A 22231-nucleotide genomic window follows, 5' to 3' on the forward strand; every position below is an offset into this window, starting at 1 on the left:
CACATATCTTTGAAAATTCATGGACGCGTTCGGATGAACAATAAAACATTATTTCAATAGTTAACAATAAATAAAAAACACGAATGTTTATCCTTCGAGCAAATTTTAAATATTTCTGATAAATTCTGATAAATATTCTGATTTGTAAAAGTTATGGAAATCGGAATTCGAAACCCAATACAAGCGTTAATATGAGTGCTCTGCTTAATATAATATGACATTTGCAATGCATTTCTTCATTGAAACTAACATTCAGATCAATAGATGCTTATTACAACTGGTCAAGAATCAGTTTAGTGAACAGTATTGAAAAACTGTTGCAATTTTAATACATTTCCGAATTTTCGTACTCGAGAATTTAGGAAGTGTTTCCCCATTATATGATAAATCAACGATGCTGTTAGAAATGCCATACAATGCTGAGTACTATGATATTCCCAACAAACATTTTTGCTGAACAAGAGTTTGGCAAATGACTCTCAAGCGTACTTCAGCTGAATAAACTATTATTCAGCTATTAATGTTTCTTGGGTTATTACGGTCCGACGGCGCTGCAGCGGCGTCCTTTGATGTCTTGGCTTTCGATTGAGGTGCTAATCAAGGAATTTCGTTAATCCACCAAAAAGTTATAAGCGTTTAAAATATTTCATGCCAACGTAACGCTCTGGGTTTCGAAATTCCAATTTCACTCCTGTATAGAGAAGAAAGACGTAGTTGTACGTCAAAATCTAGTCGTAAACTGATAAATCCATTTCTTGCTCTCTCTCTTCATCAGGACCACTTTAAGTTCACCATCCTGAACTCGGTCATCGTGTCCCGGCCGATCAATCTGGTCGAGCTGGTCAACAGCGAAGCGCGCGTAATGCTCCTCTACTGCACCAAGGATGAAGCCGTGGACATCCTGAAGGCAGCCGAAGACCTCAACATTGTCGGCGAGAACTACGTCTGGGTGGTGACACAGAGTGTCATCGAGAACATGCAGGCGCCGTCGCAGTTCCCGATGGGCATGCTGGGGGTTCATTTCGACACCTCGTCCAGTGCGCTGTTGAATGAGATATCCAACGCTATTCGGGTGTACGCATATGGGGTGGAGTATTATCTGAGTGATCCGAAGAACGCCGGACGGGGTCTGGATACGCATCAGCTGTCCTGTGAGGACGAGGGGAGAGGCCGCTGGGACAGTGGAGAGATGTTTTTCAAGTACTTGAGGAATGTGTCGCTGGAGGGTGAGCCGAACAGGCCAAATATTGAGTTTACCACCGACGGGGATCTGAAGTGGGCTGAGCTGAAGATTATGAATTTGCGACCCAGTGTGAACAGCAAGGGACTGGTGTGGGAAGAAATTGGAATGTGGAAATCGTGGCAACAGCAGAAGCTCGATATTAGGGACATTGCGTGGCCGGGGAATTCACATACGCCACCGCAGGGCGTGCCGGAGAAGTTCCATCTGAAGATTACGTTTTTGGAGGAGGCGCCGTACATAAACTTGTCACCGGCGGACCCCGTTAGTGGAAAGTGTCTGATGGATCGGGGAGTGCTGTGTCGGGTTGCGGCAGATCACGAAATGACCGATATCGATATGGGCCAGGCGCACAAGAATGGATCGTTCTATCAGTGTTGTAGTGGATTCTGCATCGATCTGTTGGAGAAGTTTGCGGAAGAGTTGGGTTTTACGTACGAGCTGGTGAGGGTTGAGGACGGAAAGTGGGGAACGCTGGAGAATGGGAAGTGGAACGGATTGATACATGAGTTGGTGAACAGAAAGACCGACATGGTGCTAACGTCGTTGATGATCAATGCGGAGAGGGAGGCAGTGGTAGATTTTAGCGAACCGTTCATGGAGACAGGCATTGCGATTGTGGTGGCAAAGAGAACGGGTATTATTTCGCCGACGGCGTTCTTGGAGCCGTTCGACACGGCTTCGTGGATGTTGGTGGGAATCTTCGCCATCCAGGCGGCAACGTTTATGATATTCCTGTTCGAATGGCTTTCGCCGAGCGGATACGACATGAAGACGGTGCTGCAGAATGCGAACAATACTCCGTACAGGTTTTCGCTGTTCAGAACGTACTGGCTGGTATGGGCAGTTCTGTTTCAAGCCGCGGTACACGTGGATTCACCACGTGGTTTTACGTCTCGCTTCATGACCAACGTTTGGGCCATGTTTGCTGTAGTGTTTCTTGCTATCTACACTGCCAACCTTGCGGCGTTCATGATAACCAGAGAAGAGTTCCATGAGTTTACCGGCCTTGATGATACGCGATTGTCGCATCCGTTCTCACACAAACCCACCATCAAGTTTGGCACGATTCCCTGGAGTCACACGGATTCCACCATTTCCAAGTACTTCAAGGAGATGCACTACTACATGAAGCAGTACAACAAGTCCAGCGTAGCGGACGGAGTGGCTGCGGTACTGAACGGTCAGATGGATGCTTTTATCTACGATGGAACGGTTTTGGATTACCTGGTTCAACAGGATGAAGATTGCCGGCTTCTTACCGTTGGTCAGTGGTATGCTATGACTGGCTATGGCCTGGCGTTCAGCCGTAATTCCAAATACGTCCAAATGTTTAACAAGCGGCTGCTGGAGTTTCGTGCAAACGGTGACCTGGAGCGGCTTCGTCGATACTGGATGACTGGAACGTGTCGCCCGGGTAAGCAAGAACACAAATCCTCCGATCCGCTTGCCTTGGAACAGTTCTTATCGGCATTTCTGCTACTGATGGCCGGAATACTGCTCGCAGCTTTACTCCTTCTGCTGGAACACCTCTATTTCAAGTACTTCCGCAAACGACTAGCGAAAAAGGATCACGGCGGATGCTGTGCTCTGATTTCGCTGTCCATGGGCAAGTCTTTGACTTTCCGGGGAGCCGTCTACGAGGCAACAGAAATTCTTCGACGACATCGATGCAACGACCCTATCTGCGATACGCACCTGTGGAAGGTAAAGCACGAACTGGACATGAGCCGACTGCGGAACACTCAGCTGGAGAAGGCACTGGACGCACACGGAATTAAGCCACCGCAGATTAGGATCGCTTCGACAAACGACATCATCGGAGCGGGACGGCGAGAGAACCTCAACCAACGGCCGACCATTCTCGGCAATCTGAGTCTGGGCGGCAGTGCGCAGGACTTGTATCGCTGGTCGTACAAGACGGAGATTGCTGAAATGGAAACGGTTCTGTAAGAAGAGCGTGGAGCAGGCGGAGATACCACGACGACGAACACGGAATTGTGTGGCAAGCCACCCAAATGTGAGTACTAATACGTGAATACTGAATCTACCAACTATAAATACTACACTCTACCACTTACAACCACCAATTGACTAAGAAGAGAAAATACTAAAGAAACCCACCCCGACCAGTTGTGTGCAAAGTCGAATGGCTATTTAAAAACGCGCAAAACTAAAAAAATAATTGCGATTAAACTTAGGAACAGGTGTGAGGTCGTAACTAGAAACACACTACTCATTCAATAATGGTCAATGTCATCCGCGGTTTACCAGTTGTTCAGGAAACCTATATCGCCGCTGGTGCACAACGTATAGAACTGAGGTAGATAGGATAATAGGAAGGAGAATCAATAGTGAAGAAAACTGCCAGACTGGTCAGCAAATGTTCGCAAGGGTATAGGAACAAGATTGATTACGTTTGGTTGATGTTGAACAAATCCCTTCGCAATTCCACAGTTATTCCTTTCGCAATTTTGTGGAATCTCTCACAATAATAATCTCAAGAATCTTCGAAAATGGCTCAGAAATTGCTAGAGATATGTTCCTCGGAATCTTTGTAGCGAGTTTTTTCTTCGGAATTTCGTGGGATTCTGAAGAAATCACTTCACTATTCTTCCTAATGTCTCCTTCGCTCACACACTATACATTCTCTCCCGAAATTCTCTCATTGTTCTCACCAACCCTCTCACGAGTTTTCGAACATTTTCTCGCGAATATTTACGAATGAATTATAATAATCCCTCTAGTGATTCTTCGGAATCACAAGTTGTTTGTTTGAAGTAGATGCTTCCAAAGTCTTTCATGATTCTTCCGTAAACCTTCTTGCTATTCTTCAATAGAAAGAATGTGAGATTGTGGGGATTATTTTAATTCACTCAATTATCCTAAAGATTGTTTCGCAATAAGCATTCTTCTGAAATCTCTCCTAGCAATTTCATAGAAATCCCACCATAGTTTCTCCTGTAATTGCCAACACTTTTTTTTTTTTCATCTTTATTAACGTGTTTTTTAACATTATGCTAGTTCAACACGAGTTGCCAACACTTCTCTCCCACAAACCATCAAAGATCTTTCAATGATGCTTCCAGTATCTTTCCAAAATGCTTCTGAAATCCTTCCAGACTACATCCCATCTAAAATACTTCCTGAATGCTTTCAAAATCCTGCCTTCGGTATGCTTTCGGGATGCTTCCTCAATACTTATGAGATGCTTCCGGAATCCTTTCGTGATACTTCCAAAGTAGGTTTTGAATACTTCCAGAATACTCGCTAAATGCTTTTATAATGCTTACGGAATCTTTCAGAAATCTTCAAGAATCCTTCAAATGGTTCCAAATCTTCACGAAATAGTTCGGAATCTTTCCGAAATGCTTCCGAAACCCTTCAAGTGTACTTCATAAATCTTTCTGGGATGCTCCCAAAAACCTTCCGGGATGTTTCGAGGATCCCCAGGTAACATCAGTAGCTGAATAACAGTTTATTCAGCTAAACTATGCTACAGGATGATTTGTTCAACTCTTATTCAGCAAAAATGTTTGTTGGAAGGCCATACTTTATGAATCCTTCCGGAATACTTCCAGAACCCTTACTGGGTGCATCTACAACCCTTCCGGGATGTCCCAGAATCCTTTCTTAATAGTTCCTGAAACCTTCTGAGATGCTTCCAAAATCCTTCCTGGATGACCTGCAGAATCTCTTTGGGATACTTGCAGAATCCCTCGGGGATGCTTGTAGAAATCCTTCAAGATGTTTGCGGAATCCCTCCAGGATGCTTGCAAAACCCATCTGGGAGACTTGCAGAATCCCTTCGGGGAGGGCTAGTAGAATCTCTCCAGGATGCTTGCAGAATCCCTCCGAAATGCTTGACGAATACTTTCAGAATACTCGCTAAATGCTTTTAGAATGCTTACGGAATCTTTCAGAAATCTTCAAGAATCCTTCAAATGGTTCCAAATCTTCACGAAATAGTTCGGCATCTTTCCGAAATGCTTCCGAAACCCTTCAAGTGTACTTCATAAATCTTTCTGGGATGCTCCCCAAACTTTCCGGGATGTTTTGAGAATCCCCAAGTAACATCAGTAGCTGAATAACAGTTTATTCAGCAAAACTATGCTACAGGATGATTTGTTCAACTCTTATTCAGCAAAAATGTTTGTTGGAAGGCCATACTTTATGAATCCTTCCGGAATACTTCCAGAACCCTTACTGGGTGCATCTACAACCCTTCCGGGATGATCCAGAATCCTTTCTTAATAGTTCTAGAAACCTTCTGAGATGCTTCCAAAATCCTTCCTCCGGGAGGCTTGCAGAATCCCTTCGGGGGGGGCTTATAGAATCTCTCCAGGATGCTTGCAGAATTCCTCCGGGACGCTTGCACAATCTGTAGAATATCTCCGGGATACTTTCAAAATTCCTTTGAGATGTTTGCAGAATCTATCTGGATGACCTGCAGAATCTCTCTGGGATACTTGCAGAATCCCTCGGGGATGCTTGTAGAAATCCTTCAAGATGCTTGCAAAACCCATCTGGGAGGCTTGCAGAATCCCTCTGGGAGGCTTGCAGAATCCGTTCGGGGAGGGCTAGTAGAATCTCTCCAGGATGCTTGCAGAATCCCTCCGGAATGATTTCAGAATCCCTCCGAAATGCTTGTCGAAATCCTTCAGGATGCTTGCAGAATCTTTCCGCGATGCTTGTAGAATCTCTCGGAATGCTTGCCAAATCTCTCCGGGATGCTTGCAGAATCTCTCCGGGACGCTTGCAGAATCCCTACGAGATGATTGTAGAATCTCTCCGGGATGCTTGCAGAATCCCTTTGAGATGTTTGCAGAATCCTTATGAATGACCTGCAGAACCCCTCTGGGATACTTGCAGAATCCCTCGGAGTGTAAAAATCCTACAAGATGTTTGCTGAATCACTCCAAAATGCTTGCAAAACCGATCTGGGATGCCCGCCGAATCCCTCCGGAATAATTTCAGAACCTTTCCGAAAAGCTTGTAGAAATCCTTCAGGATGCTTGCGAAATTCCTCTGGGATGCTTTCAGAATATCTCCGGAATGCTTGCCGAATCTCTTCAGGATGCTTGCCGAATCTCTCCGGGATACTTGCAGAATCCCTCCTGGATGCATGCAGAATCCCTCCGGGATGCTGCAGAATCCTTCAGGGATGCTTGCTCTTATTACTTGTTCATCACAACCAAACGTAATCAGGATCTATGTCTACAACTATACTCGCATGGTATGTTACAAACACAAGCAAACACAAATTGAGCCACAATGATGGAAGACACATCCACTGTTCACTGTTTTACACAGATAAAACCCAAACTGTCCAAACCGCGAAAGCAAATGCAAAGCGAAGGAAATGTGCTAGTAGTGAAATAACCAGAAGGATAACGTTGTTATATTTATTTACCAATTTTACTATTTACCGTTGTTGTCATAAGGAGGAAAAGAAAAGTTTATTATACCAATATACGTAGGAAATATTTGAGTGACATACCGACAAACATGAAAAAAAGATAAATTCAAAACAGTAACCACTCAATTTTAAAAACGAGAAAATACAAAAGCATTGCTTGAAATCACAAAAAATACAGTTGTCCCATCGGAAGAGACTCAACTCTTGACAAATATTTTTTACTTTCTATTTTACCAATGAAGCATTTATTTTAACGAAAGTATTTATTTTTATACAGACCGAATTTTGATAACCGAAAACAAAGAAAATCAGGTTTTGCACTTTCGACTATCGCAGTAACCACATTGGAAAACCCATTCGCGCCAATCTTCGATCGATTTGTCACAGCACACTATGTTCATGTTCATGTTTTAGGACACAGCCGAAGCACAATAATCGCCCGAAATGGCACCACTCTGAGTTGGAATGTTATAAGAAATGAAATCCGAAAAAAGGGAATGGAAGCAAACGGGTGTGCCAAAAATGGAATGCAAAAGCTAACTATCGATGAAATAAATAATACTTTGACGTTTTACGCTTATTACATATATAGAGAAAGAAGTCGGAAACGGAGAAGGAAGTGAGGTTAGGAACTTACACAAGACACATTGCGAGCAAAATCCATAGGCAGGCATACATAGAAAAGGCGAATTCAGAAGCATTACTAACATTTAAAGTTTGAAATCTACACTACAGAAACAGAAGAGAACCTAAATCATTGCATTGTAATTTACTAAACTAACAAACAACATCACACTCAAAAACACACACACACACACACACATACAGAGAGACAAACAGAAAGTACTAAACTGATATAATTGAGTGGTTTTTAATAAGAGGTAAAAAAATGAAAATAAACAGTTAACTTTATAGAAAACGTATAAATAATTGAGCAAAAAAAAAAAAAGAATCGACGAAACACTAATCTGGATTGCGTTCAAGCATTTTGAAGATTTCAATAAACGTACACAGGTTATGTTTAGCAAAACAAGGAAAAATACTAACTGTAGCGATAATGTGCAAGTGGGAGAAAATTAATTATTACAAAAAAGGCCTAATAATTACAGAGAAGAGGATATAAGCCAAAGAACATTTTTTTAACCAAAAGTAAGAAAAAAAAACTAAGTAAGCAACAAAAAAATAAGACACATAAAACAAAACAAAGACGAGCTGACGTAGGAAGATAAACGACTCGGACAACGGACTGGGGAAATGGAACGATGGAAATCGGTGCAACTGAAATCAAAATCATAATAAAAAAAAAGAAACAACAACAAAAACTAATAAGACCTGAACGGGAAAGTGGGAATGCGACTGCTGTAGATGACGGAGGAACAGAATACTACTTTTCAACCTAGAACGAAATAAAAAAAAAAACTTTATGGGAGGATTTTCCTGAGCAGAATTTGTTTCCTCAGTGTTGTGTACGTGAAATTGTTACGTTACTAAATAGCGAAATGGGTTAACATGTTTTTAGGAAGCTACAACCATTATCAATGGCAGTGTCAAGCGTGTTGTTCTTTGGGTTAATTATCGGGTGCATGTTGTGAAAGTGTGAGTGCGAGCGAGAGAGACATACAATTAATTATGAGCATGTCATTGATTGAACATATATTGTTATTACAAAAGTGTAGGAATTGCAGGAAAACAGTAGTGAAACGGATTAACAAGAAAATGGAAACTATATTGCTCGTTGACATATACACGTGCCAAACAGCGTAGCTGCACTGTATAAGTAAACATTGGTATTAGAGAAAAGAAGGTTAACATGACACAAAACGTAAAACAGCAAGAAATGTAGTGTTTGCAAAATCACACAACGTCGTCGTACACACAACACATAAACACAAACTTGGCAGCACAGGGCAACACGAAAATACACACAGGCGTTTAATTGACAGCTTCGGTTTCATAAGTGTGTTCATGTAGCGATATATGTGTGCGATATATATGATGTGAAAGATGGCAACGATAACAGCAACAAAAGGAACAAAACAATACCGCAGTGTGGCACAGTAACCCATTGTGTTTAGTAGATTAAAATTTCGTAAATGTGGTTGGAGCGCGCAGATAATCGCAATCAGTACGCTTTTCAGTGTCATGATGCTTTAATTGTTTTGAAAGTTTGTGCTAGGGGACTAGTTTGAAGGGCAATGTCATATCTAAGTAGGCTTATGTTTGGCATAGGATTATTCGATTACAATTTCTCAATTCAGGTCAAAATCAGCATAACCATTTCGATGAAATTCAATGTTAATTTAAGTTATAGAATCTCCCAATTTTTGAACATAGATACTTTAGACAAGGAAATGTGCGAACCGTATCCGAGGTAACCTTTATCAGTTTTTTTATCTCTCTTGAATTATTTATTTGTAATTACAAACATTCGATAGAATGGAAAACAATTTTACCGCAGACTAACAGGCGTAACACTCAAACGTAAAGCCTGACTTGCTGCTGATAAGTAATTCCTTGGCATATCTTGATGCATGACAAATTACTGCAAGGAATCGACATGCTTTTTTATGATCGCAGTAAGCAGCTGAAAAGAAATGTGAGTTGAAACGGTAGGCTCTGTAAAAAAAATCTGCAAAGACGCTGAGAAATTTCATCAGCGGTTCCTTTTCAGCAGCAAATTAGGCTTAAAGCCTAAACATTAGCTAATTTTGTCAGTATAACGTCTGCTTATCTGTGGAAATTCGTCAGTTGCAAAGCAAACATGTTGCACTTACAGGGATCCTACTGCATTCTTAGCACAGTACGCATATGATAATTGGAATCCTTGTTAGATATGTACTTCTAGAATCCTGCAAGATTGGTATTGGAATTCTTCCAGGGTGTTTCTGAAATCTTTCCAAGTTGATTTTGGAATCCTTCCCGGATGCTTGCAGAATCGTTCACGAATGTTCGTAGAATCCTACCTGGATGGTTGCAGAATCCTTCCCAGATGCTGGCAGAATTCTTCTTGGATGCTTGCAGAAACCTTCCCTGATACTTTCAGAATCTCTCTCGGATGCTCGCAGAAATTTGAATCGGATGCTTGCAGAATCCTTCCCGAATGCTTGCAGCATCCTTCCCAGATGCTTGCAGAATCGTTCACGAATGTTCGTAGAATCCTAACTGGATGGTTGCAGAATCCTTCCCAGATGCTGGCAGAATCCTTCCCGGATGCTTGCAGAATCCTTCCAGGATGATTTTGGAATCATTCCAAAATACCTCTGGAATACTTCCCGGATTCCTGCAAAATGGTAGAATCCTTCCTGGATGCTTGCAGAATCCCTCCTGCATGCTTGTAGAATTCTTCCATGGATGCTTGCAGAATCCATCTCGAATGCTTTCAGAATCCTTCCCGAATGCTTGTAGAATCCTTCTCGGATGCTTGCAGAAATTTTCCCGAATGGTTGCAGAATCCTTCCCGGATACATGCAGAATGCTTCTTGGATGCTTGCAGAATCCTTCCCGGATGCTTGCAGAATCCTTCCCGGATGCTTGCAAATCTTTCTAGGATGCTTGCAAATCTTTCTCGGATGCTTGCAGAGTCCTTCTCAGATGCTTGCAGATTCTTCTCGGATTCTTGCAGAATTCTGCTCGAATGTTTGCAGTATACTTCCCAAATGCTTGTAGAATCCTTCCCGGATGCTTGCAAAATCCTTCATGAATTCTTGCAGAATCCTTCCCGAATGCTTGCAGAATCCATCCGGGATGCTTTTGGAATATTTCCAAGATGCTTCTGGGATTCTTTCCTGATGCTTGCAGAATCGTTCCCAGATGCTGGCAGAATTTTTCCCGGATGCTTGCAAAATCTTCCCCGGAAGCTTGCAGAATCCATCAAGGATGCTTGCAGAATCCTTCCCGGATGCTTGCAGAATCTTTTCAGGATGCTCGCAGAATCCTTCCCGGATTCTTGCAAAATCCTTCCCGGATTCTTGCAAAATCCTTCCAGGATCGTAGAATCCTTCCTAGATGCTTGCAGAATCCTTCCTGCATGCTTGCAGAACTTTTCCCTGAATGCTTGTAGAATCCATCTCGAATGCTTGTAGAATCCATCTCGAATGCTTGCAGAATCCTCCCCGGATGCTTGCAGAATCCATCCGGGATGCTTTTGGAATATTTACAAGATGCTTCTGGAATTCTTTTTTGATGCTTGCAGAATCCTCCCCAGATGCAGGCAGAATTTTTCCCGAATGCTTGAAAAATCCTCCCCGGATGCTTGCAGAATCCTTTCAGGATGCTCGCAGAATCCTTCCCGGATTCTTGCAAAATCCTTCCAAGATAGTAGGATCCTTCCTGGATGCTTGCAGAATCCTTCCTGAATGCTTTCGAGATGCTTCCCGGATGCTTGCAGCATCCATCTCAAATGCTTGCAGAACTCTCCCCAGATACTTGTAGAATCCTTCCCTGATGCTTGCAGAATCATCCCCAGATACTTGTGGAATCCTTCCCTGATGCTTGCAGAGTCCTTCCCGGATGCTTGCATTATCCTTCCCGGATGTATGCAGAATCCTTCCCGGATACTTGCAGAATGCTTCTTGGATGCTTGCAGAATCCTTCCCGGATGCTTGCAGAATCCTTCCAGGATGCTCGCAGAATCCATTCCGGATTCTTGCAAAATCCTTCCTGCAAGCTTGCAGAATTTTTCCCTGGATGCTTGTAGAATCCATCTCGAATGCTTTCAGAGTCCTTCCCGGATGCTTGCAGAACTCTTCCCGGATACTTGCAGAATGCTTTTTGGATGCTTGCAGAATCCTTCCCGGATGCTTGCAATATCCTTCACGGATGTTTGCTGAATGCTTCCCGGATGCTTGCAGAATCCTTTCAGGATGCTTGCAGAATCCTTCCTGAATGCTTGCAGAATCCTTCAGAAGCTGAGAAATAGCTTTCAATAACTAAATAGATAATGCACCGCATTCCCAATACCAACTTTTAAGTGCTTTTAACCTTCCGTAAAACATTGATAAATGTTTTGAGACAAGATAAGACTGTTTATTTGAGTATCTGTAAAACGGATTTTTTGTTTCCAAAACTTCGAGCATATTTCGGTAACAGGAGAGAAATTAGACATATATTACGAAAAATCTGGTCACAACTTCTAAGGAGAGAGAAAGAATAATACGAAAAAACAGAACGGTTGTCAATTTAGTAGAAATTTTGTTTAGATTCGATTTTTATACGAGTATTTTTCTTAGGTAGCATCTTTTTCTCGGTTCTTTACCCACCAAGAACTTGCGTAGCATGATATTATAAGTAGACAAAGAAGGACTGGTTTCGTACATAAAATTTGCTCATTACCACCTTAGAAGGTAGAAAGAGATCGATTGACTGCAAGCAACAGTATGAGTGAGCATTAGGACCCAACGCGGACTTACTTTGACATTGTTTCACGAGACAATAGATGTTAAATTTGGCATATAATTCCCATAGCGTCACACCTTGCGTTGTCTTTTGCGAAGGGTGAGATCATTCCATTCCAAGCTTTTATGTTTTCACGGATTCAACTAACGAAATGTAGTATGATAGCAAGAATGAATGCGAAGTGTGAATACCCTTTGACCGTATTGTCGAAAAAAAAATGTATTTTTGACTTATTTCAAATAAAATACTTTCTAAAGTTGAGAAGCAACACAAAAGCGATAACTAGAAGGAAATATTTAGCAAGTGGCGTAACGTTGTTATTAGATTTATACAAAATATCATTCAATTGCTCATAATTAGTGTGGCCATCTTTTGTATTCTGTTAAGTTTAATCGCTCCCATCAAGCAGACAAAAAATGAACAAACAAGAAGTAATAAGAAAAGAATTGTATAGACAAAAAAGCACTTGGAACCTTATAATAAATGTTAACATTATTAGAATAAAGTAACATTATTATTGAAATTGAATTAAAGAAGCATATATTGAACATAGGATAATTTAAATAACTAATTTAAATACAAATAAAAAAAGGAAAGGTGTCTACCGCCGAGAAACCAAGACAGAAAGGAACGAAAAAGGGGAAGGGAAATGTCACAGGAAGCAGAGGAAAGTAGGTGTAATAGTTTGATAAATTGTATTTAAACCAATGAACGAAAACGTCGTCAACTAAATAAAAAGAAACATTGAGAATATAAATTAACGTAAACAAAGCATGGCCTGCTGTTGTCCCCGTTGGCAACGGTGGGCTACTAATAACCGAAAAATAAAGATAAACTATGTTTGTGTATTTAATTAAACCCAAACTTAATAAACAAAACGAACGAACCCGAACGGTTGGAAAATGTTACGTGACGTGTACAGAACGGAAACCTTTTTCTACACGCTCTCAACACCGCAGAAGAATGTTTAAAAGAAAACACAAAATTTCCGAGTTCCATCAACCATAGCTCAAAGCATGTATCTGGTCTAAGAGATGGGAATAAAACAAACAGATCTCATGCGTAGTTGAAAAAGCAATTTGCAAAGAGGAAAGTTACACGAAATTATATACATAAAAAAAACTTTCCCTCAGATGGAACGAACCAGAGTGGGAAAATAAGTGAGGAAAATGAACGCCATCTCCCCCTCCGAAGAAGAACTCGAGGAAAATGTACACCCGAAAACGAAAACATACACACACTACAATGAAACAACAACACATTTGAGATGAAATAAATGAAAAATAACATATAAATGTTAATATTTTGGGCGGTTGGTTGTGTTTCGATTCTAGAGAAAGAAATGAACCTTTTTTTCCTGTTGAACCTCAAGTTCTTTGGTCGAAGAGACAATAAGAAAAAAATAATTAAATAAGTAGATTAGGGTGACCTAGCCCCGGGTAAACTAAGTACCGTAAAATGGGGTTACATTAATCAGAATGTCCCTCCTAGTAAAAAGTTGGAATCAACATTTGTCGATGGAATATTTTCAATGCATGAATAGTGCTTCTGCTTTGTATATTCGAAGAAATTGAGTTTGGCTCATGCGTAAACTTTTAAACTTTTTGAAACAATGATTTTTATCATTATGGATTAAACATTAGCGAAGATTCAGCTTTGCCAATGATTTAATGATTTTATTCGCTGAACTAATTTAATGTTCAGCCTACGGAGTTGTGTCAAGATACAACTGTATCACGAAACCCGATCACACTGAATATTATGGTGATATTGTTGGACAGCAGATATTGTTACTTAGCTTCTTCATATTCTGACCTGATTTTATACCATTATATTAGCTAAAATCTTACAGCTTCGGAAGTTCCTCTAGGAAGTTTTTTTTTCTAAAATTTTCCACCTCAAGATGTTTATCGGAAAAGTTTGTACCGTAATCCGGGGGCTTATTGATCACTGGGGCGAATTTGATCAGATCGGTACCAAAAAATATTTCCTCCCAAATGTTTTCTAGTTCATAAATGTTTCATGATGATTTTGAACTATTTCATTTTTATTAGGGTCAGTTTTGCATTGAAATATTCACACTTTTTGAAGGTGTAAGCAATACAGTTGGAAATGTCGGTGCTGAACAATCCACTGGTGCTATGCCTACATCTCAACTTTGAGTGTTTAAAATGGATTGTACGCTTAAGTATGAACTACTGAACTTATTTTTGATACCATACAGCATAGCAAGTATAGTTTTTTGTTCGTGAAACCGTTTATTCTCAAATAATGTGTTGGTTTCAAGGAAAATTGCCTACAATTAGGCGTATTAGGCAGATTTTCAAAGTTTAATTTTGCAATAAAATGATCAAATACTCGAGCTGTAAGAAATTTGACCCAAATTTAGTAGTAGGTTTTTTTTTATTTTTCAACCTGCTTTGTTATATGGTGATCAATTTCGCCCCAATGTATCATTTTAATTTTTTGATAATAAAACTATTTGTATGATATGTTAAATATTATTTCATGAAAAGTCGATTACATAAGCTGAAAAAGATCAGTGGAGTACTAATTTTGTCGAAATTTATTTGACAATATTTGAATTCCGAAACACAACAAAAAGTTGTAAAATAGTGATCAATTTGCCCCCGGATTACGGTACTGGTAGTTTCATCAGGAAGTTCCTCCGGAAGTTCTTCTGGTAGTGTTTCTATCTCTGTTCTCTGAAAGTTCTTGAAGGAAATTCCTTCGGGAAGTTTTTTTGGTATGTTCCTTCGGAATTTCCTTTGTAATTTCCTTCGGAGTTCCCTGTGGAAGTTCTTTCAGAATTTCCATTAGATATCACTGCATAACACGTTTTTGTCTCGAGCACCAAAATACCGCTATTTGTTCAATAAAGGGTTGCAGAAGCCATAACCGTTTTCTAAAATATCATAGCACGTCTAGTTTTTGAGATATTGACTGTTGAAAATGCAAAATTTGACTATTTCAGCAAGTTTGCCAGCTTGTATGGCAATTTATTAGCTTAATTTGTCACAGAATAGGGTCCTAAAGCCCTGTCCCAATTTTAGTGCCAAACGCTTAAGTTTAGGCCAATAACACATGTTTACTCAATTTTCTAATGTCTTCCGTTGGTTTGAGTCCAAAAAACATTTTTTTAGATTTTGTCACACTCCTTGGCTTAAACACAAATTTTGGGTGTATTTTGTTTTCCGTGTCCCTTCCGAAATGTCAGATAGGAACAACCCCAGTGGTAAAACTAAAACCCCTGTGGTGTTTTTGTCGACTAAGAGAGGCATGTCCAAAGATATAGCCGTTATTTGAGCGGGAAATATTGCTAAAGTAGTTGCAGTAAGATGCTCTTTCGTGTTATTGAATAAAAACAAGATTTCATTAAAAATTTTAGGACCCAATTTAAACTTAATTATTATTATTTATCTTTATTAGAGAGATTTTCAGCCAGAGGCTGGTTCATTTCTTAAACTTAATGTGTGAAACAAAACTTATCAACAAAGTTTGTAATGCTTTTGATGGTAAAATGTATTTTTTTGGTGGTTTTGAAAAGTATTGTATTTTGCCATATAAGAGAAATAAAGCATTTTATATGGAAGCTGCATGCATGTTGAAAAAATCGTTTTAAATTAAATTTCATCGTGAAATTTCAATTAAATTACATCTAAATTGGAAGTTTAAATCCTATTTTGCATGCTTGGTGAATTATGTCACTAAAAAGTTTCATACATAAAATCTTATGTAAACATCAATGAAACCAGTGTTTTATACAAATTTGGCGACCTGTAGCTAAAGAACACTAAGCTGAGAAGCAGGCTTTGTCCCAGTTGGGACATAACGCCAGAGAGAAGAGAAGAAGCTAAAAATTGTGACGTGCTGGAACATTTCTAAAAACGGCATCAGATTCAGTGACCCAAAATATACTACACACACATAATTTGATCCTTGAGACACGCAAAAATGTCATTTTTATTGCGCTGTGTATTCGTTGGGAATTCATTGTGGAATTTATTTCAGAAATTTCCTACTGAATTTCTTTCGAATTTTCCTTTGGAATTTCCTCCGAAATTTATTTGGAAATTCCTTTAAAATTTTCTTTGAAATTTCTTAAGGAATTTCCTTTAAATTTTCCTCCGGCATTTCCTTCAGAATTCCTTTGGGATTTCCTTCGGAATTAACTTTGAAATTTACTTCGGAATTACCTCTGAAATTTTCATCGAAATTTCCTTTGAAACATCCTTCAACACTTCCATCGGAACTTCTTTCGGAATTTTCTACGGAATTTCCTCAGGGGTTTGATTCGGCATGTCCATCATTTCCTTGGGAACATCCATCGGAATTTCCTTTCTTTTGGAATTGCCTTCGTCATTTCCATCGTAATCCATTGGGATTTCCTATGGAATTTTCTTTGAAATTTCCTTCGGAATTTCTGTTGGACTTGCCTCTGGAATTTCCTTTGGAATTCCTTTTAGGATTTCCTTCGGAATTTCTTTTGCCTTTGGAATTTTCCTCGGAACTACCTTCTTCATTTCCTTTGGATTTGTTTTGCCTGTGGAATTTCCTTCAAAATTTTCTTTGGAATTTCCTTTAAAATTTATTTGGATTTCCTCCAAAATTTTCTTTGAAATTTCCTTAGGAATTTCCTTTGGATTTTCCTCCGGCATTTCCATCGGAATTGCTTTGGATTTCATTCGGAATTTTCTTCGGAATTAACTTTGGAATTTTATCTTTGGAACTTTAACATCAGGAATTTTCATCGGAATTTCCTTTGAAACATCCTTCAACATTTCCATCGGAATTTCTTTCGGAATTTTCTTCGAAATTTCCTCTGGATTTGCTTCAGCATATCCATCCCAATTTCCTTGGGAACATCCATCGGAATTTCCTTCAAAGTTTGTGGATTATTTTTCGGAATTTTCTTTGGACATGCCTTTAAATGTTTTTTTGGAATTTCCTTTGGGATTTCCTTCGACATTTCCACCGTAATGTCCTTTGGGATTTCCTATGGAATTTTCTTTGAAATTTCCTTCGGAATTTCTTTTGGACTTGCCTTTGGAATTCCCTTTAGGATTTCCTTCGGAGTTTCTTTTGCCTTTGGAATTTTCTTCGGAACTACCTTCTTAATTTCCTTTGAAATTTCCTTCAAAATTATCTTTGAAATTTCCTTTAAAATTTATTTGGAATTTCCTCCAGAATTTTCTTTGAAATTTCTTTAGGAATTTCCTTTGGATTTTTCTCCGACATTTCCATCGGAATTCCTTTGGGATTTCCTTCGGAATTAACTTTCGAATTTTAGGGGCCTATTTTTCAATCGAACAGATTCATGTGACTCGTCTGTATTCATTGTCGATCAAAGCAAGCATGCATATTTCAGAAGTCACCTGTCGACTACCATAGTGATCCTGTCACATGGAGTGACAGCTGTCGAAAAATTCGAATGACAGAGTCGTGTCGAGTGAAATTTTTGGTCGACAGTGACTCGAGTCGAGTCGTTTTTGATCGACTCGACTTATAAAATAGACCCCTTAACTTTGAAAATTTTACCTCAGGAATTTTCATCGGAATTTCCTTTAAAACATTCTTCAACATTTCCTTCGGAACATCCTTCGGAATTTCTCTCGGAATTTTCTTCAGATTTTCCTCTGGATTTTGCTTCGGCATATCTATCTCAACTTCCTTTGAAATTTCCTTGGGAACTTCCATCGGAATTTCCTTCAGAATTTGTGGATTTTTTTTCGGAATTTTCTTTGGACATGCCTTTAAAATTTCTTTTGGAATTGCCTTCGTCGTTTCCATCGTAATTTCCTTTGGGATTTCCTATGGAATTTCTTTTGGACATGCCTTTGGAGTTTCCTTTGAAATTCCCTTTAGGATTTCCTTCGGAGTTTCGCAAGAACTACTCTTGAATTTATGCTCTTGTGACTATGACATCGTAGTACTCACCGAAACTTGGCTACGCCCAGATATTTCTAATGACGAATTCGCCTCAAGCTACAACGTATTTCGATGCGATCGGAGCTCGGCTACTAGCAGCCTTCAACGTGGTGGAGGAGTGCTAATTGCAGTTAAGGCGGAATTGAATTGCAGATCGGTGGAACTAGAAAACTGCGAATCCCTCGAATAAGCCGTCGTTCAGATCAAGCTTCAAAGTTTTCAGTTTACGTTTGTGGAATATATCTACGACAAAACTCGCAGCCCGCGCTTTATTACTCACATTCCATGGCAGTGCAACAATTATGTGAACGAACTGCGAGTGCCGGCAAGGTTATCGTCATGGGAGACTACAATCTTCCCCAGTTGATCTGGCAGAACGACGAAGATATTGACGGTCTACTGCCTTGTAATGCATCATCCGAACAAGAAATCGCCTTGGTCGAAACAATGGTTGCTTCAGGACTGCGTCAGATCAATTGCCTACGAAACTTGAACGGCCGCTTACTGGACCTTGTTTTTGTCAATGAAGCAAGGGACATTGAGGTAATCGAACCACCGTCACCGCTCCTCAAAATTGATTATCACCATAATCCGCTGGTTCTTCGTATGGACTTAAACGATGCTCGTATGCAGTTTGCCGAGGATTCGAGCCAACAGCGTGACTTCTATTTTCAACGCTGTGATTTTGCGGAGTTGAACGATGCTATTTCAGCCATTGACTGGGAGATAGCGTTTGACGGTAGGGGCACCGACGAGACGGTATGTATTTTTTACGACATTCTGTACGGAATTTTGGACGAGCACGTCCCTCGTAGACGACGCACGCGTTGTTCTTACAAACATCCTTGGTGGACATCCGAGCTGCAACATCTTCGCAATGTTGTTCGCAAATCTCGAAGACGTTATTTTCGAGCGCGAACTGATGAAAATCGAAACAATTTACGTCTTATCGAAACCAGTTATAATGAGTGTCAAACTGCTGCATTTCGAAGCTACGTCGCTCGTTTGGAGACGACCGCTAAGCACGATCCCACAGCCTTTTGGAATTTTATTCGAAATCGCAAACACTCAACTCGATTTCCTGCTGAAATGACTTACAAAAAAACTATCGCTAGCTGCCCTGAAGATGTTGCTAATATGTTTGCCGACTGCTTTAAGAACGTGTACAGTTCGAATCCACCAACGTTTTCATCGGACAACCTCAGAAATTGCCCAACTTACGATCTGAATCTCGCGCCTTTTGATATTTCGCGGCAAGATGTATATTCAGCTTTGAAAAATCTGGACGTAACCAAAGGAGCTGGTACTGACAATTTGCCGCCGTTAGTCTTAAAAGAATGTGCAGAATCGTTGCAAATGCCGCTGGAGATTATCTATAATAAGTCGCTTCGTAATAGCACTTTTCCGTCGATATGGAAGAAAGCCTCAATCACTCCTATCTTCAAAGCTGGTTCTTCTCATGCTGTCGAAAACTACCGTGGCGTTTCAATTTTATGCTCCGTAGCTAAAGTTTTTGAAGGTTTAGTACACAATGTTCTCTACGCTGCATCTACCCCAATAATTTCGGAACTCCAGCACGGCTTCGTCAAAAAGCGATCAACGACAACTAACCTTATGATGTTCACTAACTTCCTATCGACAGAAATCGAAAAAAGGAGCCAAGTAGATGCCATATACTTTGATTTCTCCAAAGCGTTCGACAAAGTGCCACACCAACTAGCAATAGCGAAGCTAAGACACTTGGGCTTTCCGGATTGGATAACGGAGTGGTTGCGATCGTATCTGACGCAACGCGTAGCATTCGTCAACATTAATGGCACACACTCTAGCGTTTTCTCCATTGCTTCTGGTGTTCCTCAGGGAAGCGTTCTGGGGCCACTGATTTTCATATTGTTTATAAACGACCTGTGCTTCCGACTGAAATCGGGAAAGCTGTTCTACGCTGACGATTTAAAAATATACAGAACTATAGCATCTCATCTGGATTGCTGTGCGCTACAAGCAGATATAATGGAACTCGAGCTGTGGTGCATGGAAAACGGCATGGAGTTGAACATCAAAAAGTGTAAGTCCGTTGTATTTTCCCGTCGACAATCGTGCATCGAATTTGGATATTCGATTGGATCAGAACCATTGGAACGCGTGGAGTCAATCCGAGACTTAGGTGTTATTCTGGACAGTAAACTGCGGTTTAATGAACACGTCAATGCTACAACTGCGAAGGCGTTTGGATTTGTTCGACGAAATGCTAGCTGCTTCAAGGACATCTATGCTCTCAAGGCGTTATATTGCTCGCTTGTTCGTAGTATTTTGGAGTATGCTGTATGTGTATGGTCTCCACAACATACTACCCACATTATCCGGATTGAAAAGGTCCAGCGTAGCTTCATCCGCTTCGCCCTTCGTCAGCTGCCATGGTCGGATTCGTTTAACTTGCCTGATTACACGTCACGCTGCAGACTCATTGCTTTGCAAACACTTTCTTCGAGACGCAGTAACCTACAAAGGCTTTTTATGTTTGACTTGATCAGAGGAAATCTTGACTGTCCATCGCTCCTGCAAAATGTTTCGTTCTACGCACCAAACCGACATCTGCGACAACGTGATTTGCTGCTCATCAGACGGCATAGAACTTCCTATGGTTTCAACAATCCGTTATGTGTATGTTCTCGATTATTCAATAGTGTGAGTGACTTGTTTGACTTTAATGTATCCAAATCTGTGTTTAAAAGTAGAATTAGAGTTTTAGAATAAGAGACAGTCTGAGGAATCGTACTAGATTCAAGACAGTGAATAAATAAATAAATAAAAATAAATAAATAATTTCCTTTAAAATTTATTTGGAATTTCCTCCAAAATTTTCTTTGAAATTTCTTTAGGAATTTCGCTTGGATTTTCTTTTGGCATTTCCATCGGAATTCCTCTGGGATTTGCTTCGGAATTAACTTTGGATTTTTCTTCGGAATTGCCTCTGGAATTTTCATCGCAATTTCCTTTAAAACATCCTTTAACATTTCCATCGGAATGTCCTTCAAAACATCCTTCGAAATTTCTTTCGGAATTTTCTTCGGAGTTTCCTTTGGATTTTGCTTCGGCATATCCATCTCAATTTTCTTTGGGATTTGTTTGGAAACTTTGATCGGAATTTCCTTCAGAATTTGTGGATTTTTCTTTCGAAATTTTCTTTGGACATGCCTTTGGAATTCCCTTTAGGATTTCCTTCGGAGTTTCTTTTGTCTTTGGAATTTTCTTCGGAATTACCGTCATTATTTCCTTTGGAATTTTTTGCTTTTGGAATTTCCTTCAAAATTTTCTTTGAAATTTCCTTCGGAATTTCTTTGGAATTTTATTTAAAATTTATTTGGAATTTCCTCCAAAATTTTCTTTGAAATTTCTCTTGGAATTTCCTTTGGATTTTCCTCCGGCATTTCCATCGTAATTCCTTTGGGATTTCCTTCGGAATTTTCTTCGGAATTATCTTTGAATTTTCTTCGGAATTAACTTTGCAATTTTCTTCGGAATTACTTCTGGAATTTTCATCGGAATATCCTTTGAAACATTCTTCAACAATTTTCTTGGAATCTCCTCTGGATTTTGCTTCGGCATATCCATCTATTTGAATTTCCTTTGGGATTTCCTTGGGAACTTCCATCAGAATTTTTTTTGGAATTTTCTTTGCAATTCCCTTCAGAATTCGGAACATTATGTGTTTTTTTTTTGATTTCACTTTGGAATTTTCATCGACATATCCTTTGAAATTTTCTTCGGAATTTCCTTTAGAATTTTCCTTTGGCATTTCCATCGGAATTCCCTTTGGAATTTTCTTCGGAATTCGCTTTGGCATTCCCATAGGAATTTCCATTGGAATTTTTTTCGGCATAACCTTGAATTTTTATCAGAATTTCTTTTGGAATTCCCTTTGTATTTTCCTTTGCCATTTCCATCGGAATTTTCTTTGGAACATCCATAGAAATTTCCTTCAGAATATTATTTGAATTAAACTCTTGTGAATCAATAATCCGGAGTTCTTACGGAATTTCCTTTGAAATTTTCCATTCCTTTGTAATATCCTGCGGAATTTCTTTTTCCTTCGGCATTTCCATTGACATTTCCTTCGTGATTAACTCCATTAGAACTTCCATCGGAACTCGCATGATTCCCTTCAAAATATTTTTTGGGTTTCCCTTTGGAAAAAAATAAATTCCGAAAAAAAAACCTAAGGAAATTTCAATGAAAATTCCAAAGGATAT

At 39.7% G+C, this 22231-nt stretch overlaps 1 protein-coding gene across 2 annotated transcripts in view; it reads left to right on the forward strand.

Annotated features, from left to right (window-relative positions):
- The window catches only part of LOC5570106 (glutamate receptor ionotropic, NMDA 2B), a 43953-nt gene extending 35988 nt beyond the window's left edge, over positions 1-7965 (forward strand). For both annotated transcript variants that reach the window (XM_001653036.2, XM_021837710.1), the window contains exon 4: positions 776-7965. In XM_001653036.2, the coding sequence (XP_001653086.2) occupies positions 776-3193 (2418 nt within the window). In that variant the 3' untranslated portion in view covers positions 3194-7965. The remainder of the gene's footprint in view (positions 1-775) is intronic.
- Positions 7966-22231: the final 14266 nt, after the last annotated feature.

The sequence above is a fragment of the Aedes aegypti genome, chromosome 1 (genome assembly GCF_002204515.2).
Source record: "Aedes aegypti strain LVP_AGWG chromosome 1, AaegL5.0 Primary Assembly, whole genome shotgun sequence".
Taxonomy (NCBI): domain Eukaryota; kingdom Metazoa; phylum Arthropoda; class Insecta; order Diptera; family Culicidae; genus Aedes; species Aedes aegypti.